Consider the following 7,780-nt stretch of genomic DNA (forward strand, 5'->3'; position numbering starts at 1 on the left):
CAGCTCGGCCTGCAGTGTTTCAATCACATGTTTCAGTATTGCAAATCTGATCAATGTGTGTAACGTTCAATGTACGACGAGTGAAATCGGAATTACCTGAAGTTCATCGACCTGCGACAGTGTTGGAGTAGGCCGTGCACGTATGGGAAGGCTTCTGGCCGTGCTTCGTGCCCTCACGTCGGAGAGAGAGGGTGTAGAGCTTGAGGAGTCAGCGACGTCTGCAATCCACAACCGCCCATGCTTCCTGCCTTGCCCCAGCCTCACAATCACCTCTGTCTCAAGGGGCTCAGTGCTCAGATTGTGATCTGAGCCACAGAGCGCCCTAACCGCCTCCGTGTAGTCTCTGACCTTAGCGTGGACGCTCGGGTCAGAGTAAGCCTGGGCAGGGGCATCCGGGTTGAAGACGACACCGGGTTTCATCGGGCCCATGTGGGACACAGCCCATGCCTCAAACTCCGACACCGGCACGTCTGGGTGTGCCACCTCCTACGAGAAAGATGGCAAGATGATTAGAAATCAGGCAAAATTGAGCGTTAGAATAGATAAATGACATCTCGTACAAGTGCCCGCTTGAATGCAGGGAGGTTGCGGCTGCCTTGGTGGTGAGTTGGAGCGGTCCTCAGTGCCCGCTTCCGCTTGCCTTGCTCGTGCTTTACGATGTACGCCGGGTCAAGGTACCTATCCATGATCCTCGACCATGCCGATCTATGCGACATGCACCACGAGGCCGGCACCTACACATCATCAAGTGTTTGACATATAAGAAGATCAATTCTGGACCTACTAAATCTCAAAACGAATCAATATTATTCACCTACCTGAAGGTACTGCTCCTTGGTCAGCGCCACCTTTCTTGCGTCGGTTTTGTTGAGGAGCTCTTTCTTGATGGACATGTAGTAGTCGACGTGGGCCTAGAGTCGCTCCTCGTGAATCATGTCGCCAACGTACTTCTTACAGGCTCTGTGTGCCATCTGATCCGCTAGGGTCTCTCTACCTTCTTCAGCCTTGAAGTACCTCTGCATACAAACACGATGTATCCGTTCATTATTTCAATAAAAGACTTAAGCAATGGAGGAGATGTATTGAGCTATGTTGTGAGACACTTACCCAAAAGTCCACCAAAACCCGCTCCTGCTTGTTGTCCTGCTCGTCATCCGAGCCGAGCTTGTACCTATCCCACGACCAGGCTGGCTCCCACCTCCCCTCTTTCAAGTCCACAAGGCCGGGGAAGTGTTTCCTGCACAGACATCCCAGGACGGTAGCGGGGGTGCGTGGGGGGTCAAGAGCACCCGCTAGAACTAGCCAGCCCCTGCATAAGCGATTACGAAAAATTATCAGTTTCTCTTTTGATTTTCAACGTATCATATGAAGTACTAGTGATAACATCTATAGTTACTTACCTTCTTCCCACAGGACGAACCAGTGGGCGTCGATCAGGAAGCGAAACCGGAGGAAGGCTTGTGGGACCTCGCAGGTAGGGAGACAACTGAGCAGAACTGTCCTCCGTCTGCTGAGTCCCCTCGTCCCCCAACAGAGTGTCTGTGGTCGTGCCTGTGGCCGCCACGTGGTCCTCCGGGGTAGGAGACGGGTCCTCCGGCTGGTCGAGAGCCAAGGGAGGAGGCGGGTCCCTCCTGGGGTGACCCCGGCCCCTCCCCCTCCCCATGCGGGGGTGACCCAGGCATGCTCTCGCCACTGGGGGCGAAGACGTCCCCTCGCCTCCATCAGGAGGGTGTAGCCTTTGGTACACCAAGAGCACCTGCCTCGGTGAATGGTTGTCCACCATCTTTGTTCTGTCACCTGCAATGTACAAAGAATGAACAACAAGCGTTAGTACATACATGTCAAATAGTTCAAAATGAATAAACATAACAAAATTTAATAAAAAACATAGTATTACATGGTTTAGGAATAATCTTCATGATTGGGGTCATAGGTCTCATCATCACTGTCAAAATTGTCCAAATGGGCAACACTATTCGAAGGTTCTGTGTCTTCTTCATTGTCTTTGCCTAAATGGAATCGCTCAAGCATTTGAATGTCCTTCGGATTTAGCACTACATCTCGAGGGTCCTCGTCATCAACCATTTCATTGTCTACTTCCATGGTGGTCATCACACCAGGTAAGACTATCTCAAAGCTCCCTTGTAGCCCATCTGCTTGATAGAACTCTCCATCATATGTGTTTGTATCGAAGGTGTAATCTTCATCGTTTGGAACAGGTAGTTTACCGTGTGAAGATACCTAGTGCACAATAGACCAACCCTTAAGATGGTCTTTGTCTTGGCACGCGTATGGCGTATGATACACCTGCACGGCCTGTTGAGCCACAATATGGACATCTTTTCCTTTATAGTCGGAATCATGCCTAATCTCGACTAGCCCAAGATGAGGGGTCCGTCTTGTTCGTGCAGGATCAAACCAGTGGCACTTGAATATGACAGGAGTAAGAGGTACCCGGCCCTCATATTCAAGTTCATAGATCTCCTCAATTATTCCGTAGTATTCAACGCCATTAGTGCCCGGCGTAAAAACTTGGCTGTTGGTGGTTTTCTGACCGGGCCAAGTCTGCTCGTGTCTTGATGTGTGGAAGCGATATCCGTTCACGTCATAACCGGTATATGACTTCACCCTTAACTTGAAGCCGTTTGCAACCTGTCTCAACTCATCACTCATGGACGCATTGGTTTGCACCTGCAAGCTCAAGCATGATACATCGTTATACTATTGGAACGTACGAGCTACTAAGGAATATCGACGAACATACGACCTTTTGTTTGAACCAAGAAATGAAATCAGTCCTCCTAGCTCCCGCACCCTCTGAAAGAAGGGTATCATGTTCGTGCGGGGTAGGATCCCTTGATTGATGCCACTCTTGACAAACAAATTCCCTATACCAAAGAGAATCAATGGGGTTCGATACAGAATAGTGACGTCGTATTGAAACAAGTTCGTTGAGAACTTACTTAATGAATGGCGCAACCTCGACAAGGTTGGTGAACACATATAGCGTGATTCTGCGCCACTCTTTTGGATCCAATCTCTTGGGGGTCGATCCACTTGCGCTGCCTAGTTGGCATTTAAAAAGGCTGAGGGTCGATTCAACTTCGCCAACATTGTAATGAGAGGGTGGATTATGCTTGCTAGGAAGGTTCAGCTTGTAGTAGGATGTCGTGAAGTTTGCAACCTCCTCCCGAATGCTTGCCTCTGCAATGGAAGCCTCAATTCTAGCTTTATTTGTACATTTCTTGCGAAGAGTCTTTAGACATCGCTCGATTGGATAGTACCAACGGGCCTGCACAAGCCCCCCCCAACTATGCCTCGGTCGGGAGGTGCACAATCAGATGCTGCATCAGCAAGAAGAAGCCAGGTGGAAAGATCTTCTCAAGCTCACAGACCAACTCAGGTGCCATAGTTTCCAATTCTGTAATGACGGTCGAAGATAGCTCCTTGGCACAAAGCTGGCGAAAGAAGTAGCTCAACTTTACCAGCACTAGCCAGACATGCTCAGGGACATAGCCTCGAACCATCGACGGAAGTATGCGCTCAATCCATATGTGGTAGTCATGACTCTTCATCCCGTTGACTCGTAGAGTCTCTAAGTTCACTCCCCTGCTCAGATTCGTTGCATACCCATCAGGGTACATTAAATTCTTGATCCATCGAAGTACTTCCCTCCTTTGATCGATTTTCAAGATATAGGGGGCCCTAGGCCTTCTCCACTGCTTTCCTGTTGCAGGAGGCCGCATCTCTAGGTTTGGCCTATCGCACAACGTCACCAGGTCTACTCTAGCCTTAGGGTTGTCCTTAGACTTGTCAGTGTCTATGGGCGTTGCCCAAAGTGCCTCAGTGATATTCTTTTCAGTGTGCATGACATCAATGTTATGGGGTAGTAGGAGGTCATCGAAATAGGGGAGCCTTGTCAAGCCAGACTTATGAGTCCACATATGTTGCTCACCATATCCCACAAAACCACCATCTTCGTTGGGCATGAGAGCATCTATCTGAGCACGAAACCTCCGCCCCAGTCCTCAAGTGCGGTCTAGGGTCTGTCACTTTAACACCTTTCATAAAGCTCTTGACGTCTTCTCTGAATGGATGGTCAAGAGGGAGGAATTGATGATGTTTGTCGAACGACAAATACTTGCCACCCTTCTTCAACCATATGAACCTCACAGCTTCCTTGCATATTGGGCACGAGAACTTCCCCTGAACACACCAGGCGCACATTAACCCGTACGCTAGGAAGTCGTGCAGTGAGTAGTGGTACCAGACGTGCATTTTGAAGCTAGTCTTCATAGCTCGGTCGTATGTCCACACCCCTTTGACCCAAACATCAATCAACTCATCTATCATAGGCTCCATGAAGACACCCATATTACTCCCCGGGTGTCCAGGGATTATCAACGATAGGAACACGGTATGCCGTTGAAAGGAGACGTCGGGGGGGGGGGGGAGATTTAGGGGGATGACGAACATGGGCCAACATCTGTATGGTGCAGCCATCATGCCATATGGATTGAACCCATCTGTTGCCAGCGCGACACGTACATTACAAGCCTCCTCTGCTTTGAGAGGATGCCGCGAATTAAAGTACTTCCATGCATCAGCATCGGATGGATGTACCATCTTCTCAGGATTGTATCGTGTGCCGTTTTTGTGCCATGTCATCTGTTTCGCGGATTCCTCGGTCATGAATAGCCGTTGGAGCCTCGGTAGGAACGAAAGGTGTCGTAGGACTCTCATGGGGATCTTAAGCTGCCTCTTCTGGCCATCGCCTGAGTCTACCTCCACGTACCTAAAGGATTTACACTTCGGGCAGTACTTTGCATCTGCGTGTTCTTTCCTAAATAGGACGCACCCCTTTGGACACACATGTATCTTGTCATACGGCATCTTAAGTGCAAGAAGGAGCTTCTCTGACTCATACAAGTTCTTCGGCATAATGTGTGTCTTTGGTAGCATATCGCTCCACACGGCCACCATCTTGTCGAAGCCTTCTCGACTTAGGTTTAACTCGGCCTTCAACCCCATTACGCGACCAATGGCATCTAGCTGAGAAACATTAGTATGATCGTGAAGGGGTCTCTGTGCCGAGTCCAACATCAGGTAGAAGGCATCTGCGGCAGCCTCCATCTCCTCCTTGTCACGTCCTTCAGCGAACTGAGCTTGGTGCGTGTCATCCAGCATGTCTGCTACCCCGGCATCATCATCGAAAGCCTCGAGCCGTGGTCTCACTACCTCCTCCCTGATACGATCGGCTTCACCATGGTGGATCCACCGGTGGTAGCCCAGAGTAAATCCAAACTTCACAATATGTTTACCCATGGTTAACCTATCTTTCCTTCTTCTGTTGTCACAACCGATGCACGGACAAACCACTAGAGAATGGCCTCCAGCACTCTCGCCAAATGCATGCTGTAAGAATTCTTTGACCTTGACTATAAATAGCAAATCGTAATCATGCTTGTCTCTCCAGAGCGTGTACATCCACTCACGGTCCTCCATCCTTTAACAGACGTATCAGCACATATGAGTCACCATCAATTGCATCTATGTGGTGTCCCTACTCTCTAATAGATGAGGATAGGTCCTAATCCCACCCGTGGATCCATAGATGAGGTTAGTTTCCATGCTCCGCTCCTATCCGAGATAGAATTTCGGCAGCACCTCCCTGCTGTTCTCCCGATACACGTCCTGCAAGGGAGAGTGTGTATCCGGAGAATAACAGGGGGGTGATGCCGAAACACCATCTCGGACCAGAGCGGACCATGGAAACTAACCCATCTACGCATCCGCGGGCTGTCCAAAAAACATGGACAATCCGAAACAGAAATGCTCACAGATATGCAAAGATCTGCATACCTCCAAAGATATCTCTTTCGGACGGGAGACGCCTAACTAGGCTACACCGATCTACGACGATAGACAAGAGGAAAAAGAGGTGATTTATACCTAGGGTGTCGGTGAAGTTAGGCTAGCGAGGCAGTGGCGAGTCGAAGCAGTGGTGAGGCAACACAGTGCAGGCAGACCCACGACGCCAACGAAGACGATCGGGGACCTCCGACAGGTCCTGCTCTGCAAAAGAAGAAACACGACACTATAAGTTCAAAATTTGGTAGCACCTCCCCTGCATGGGGAGGTTTCCAAAACCCGCAAAAAACAACGGCACGAAGGCCGACAATCACAAACGGCACGAAGGCCAATAAGCATAGCGGCACGAAGGCAGACATCACAACGGCACAAAGGCCGACAATCACAAACAGCACGAAGGCCGATAAGCACAGCGGCACGAAGGCCGAGCGGAGAAAGGGTGGATATACCTTGCCCACGCTCGTAGGCGGTTCGGTGACGGTAGGGGCGTCGGCGGGACGGGCACGTGGAGAAGACGGCCGAGGCACCTCCTCCTCCCCTCCACCTCGGCTTCCTCCCCTTCTCCCCCTCTCCCCTTCTCCTCCTCCTTCCTCTCCTCCTCCTCCTCCTTCCTTTTTCTTCTCTTTTTTCCTTCTCCTTCTTCTTCCTTTTCCTTCTCTTTCTTTCTCCTCTTTTTTCTTCCTTCTTCTCCTCCCTTCTTCTTCTTACTGCTGCTTCCTCCTCCTTCTTCCAAGCCGACGGCAAGACTAGGGGAGCACGGGGGCGCGCGGGGCCGGCGCGTGCAGGGGAGGGTGGCAGCACGCGCGGACGGCGGCGGCATGCGCCTAGGAGCCACGAGGCGTGGCAGCAACGGCCGGGATGGGGGGTGCTCGGGGGCGGCGATGCAGGGGCGGGGGGCGGCACTGGCGGGCCGGGGATGCGCACGTTCGGGACCGAGCAGAGCGGGGCGGGCGGCGCGGCCGGGCTGGGGGGGGCTCGGGGGCGGGCGATGCAGGGGCGGGGGGCGACGCGGTGGCGGGGGGCGCGCCCGGCGCGGCGGAGCGGGGGTGGCGGCGCTGGCGGGGCCGGGGATGCGCGTGCCGGGACCAAGCAGAGCGGGCAGGCGGCGCGGCCGGGCTGGGGGTGCTCGGGGGGCGGGACGATGCAGGGGTGGGGGCTCGCCGGCGTGGGCGCGCCGGTGCGCGGAGCGGGTGGGTGGCGGCGCTGGCGGGCTGGGGATGCGCGCGCCGAGATCGAGCAGAGCGGGCGGGCGGATAGGGTTCTGGGGTGGTGGGGTGGGGATTTTTGGGCGGCGGCCCATTTTCTATTGGGACTTTGCCGAGTGCTCCAGAAAGGGGCACTCGGCAAATTTTTTTTAAAAAAACATATTTTGCCGAGTGTAAGCCTTGGGCACTCGGCAATTTTTTTTAATTTTTTAAAACTTATTTTGCCAAGTGCCAGCGCCCGGCACTCGGCAATTTTTTTTTATTTTTGAAAATCAACTTTGCCGAGTGCCCCCTGGGCCGGCACTCAGCAAAGCCCACTTTGCCGAGTGCCCCCCATGGCACTCGGCAAATTTTTTTTTGATTTTGGGCCCAAATTTTTTTCTGTGGCCTTGTGACAGTATTTCAAACTCTATTTTAAAATTTGGGGCAATTTTGACTTTTTTGATATATTTCATTAGTTTATTTCGTTTTGTCAAATTTTTTGGGATATTTCAAATTTGAACTGCAGGTACATGGAATAATGGACTTTGGTCATCCAAAAATTGATACTCATGATATTTGGGGTATGTTTAGGCCGTATCCAGGAACTCACATGAAATCTCGAGCATCTCGTTGACGTAACATGTTGAGGTACTTGCCGGAAATGTGATTTTAAATTATATAAAATGCAAACGAAGTCCGAAAATCACGAAACTTGTCGAGGC

General features: G+C 51.5%; 2 protein-coding genes across 2 annotated transcripts; both read right to left on the minus strand.

Moving 5' to 3' along the window:
• Positions 1–911: 911 nt before the first annotated feature.
• Positions 912–5,505, minus strand: LOC136480731 (uncharacterized). The gene is made up of 5 exons (XM_066478197.1): positions 4,015–5,505; positions 2,613–2,691; positions 1,401–1,797; positions 1,108–1,237; positions 912–1,016 (listed from the first exon to the last, which is right to left on the minus strand). Exons 1-5 carry the CDS (start codon positions 5,503–5,505, stop codon positions 912–914), a joined length of 2,202 nt encoding a protein of 733 aa, XP_066334294.1.
• A 469-nt stretch (positions 5,506–5,974) lies between these two features.
• On the minus strand, positions 5,975–7,171 carry LOC136480732 (extensin-like). The gene is made up of 2 exons (XM_066478199.1): positions 6,580–7,171; positions 5,975–6,075 (listed from the first exon to the last, which is right to left on the minus strand). The coding sequence occupies exons 1-2, from the start codon at positions 7,169–7,171 to the stop codon at positions 5,975–5,977; spliced, it is 693 nt and encodes a 230-aa protein (XP_066334296.1).
• Between the last annotated feature and the right edge of the window lie 609 nt (positions 7,172–7,780).

The sequence above is a fragment of the Miscanthus floridulus genome, chromosome 9, assembly GCF_019320115.1.
Source record: "Miscanthus floridulus cultivar M001 chromosome 9, ASM1932011v1, whole genome shotgun sequence".
NCBI classification, from domain to species: domain Eukaryota; kingdom Viridiplantae; phylum Streptophyta; class Magnoliopsida; order Poales; family Poaceae; genus Miscanthus; species Miscanthus floridulus.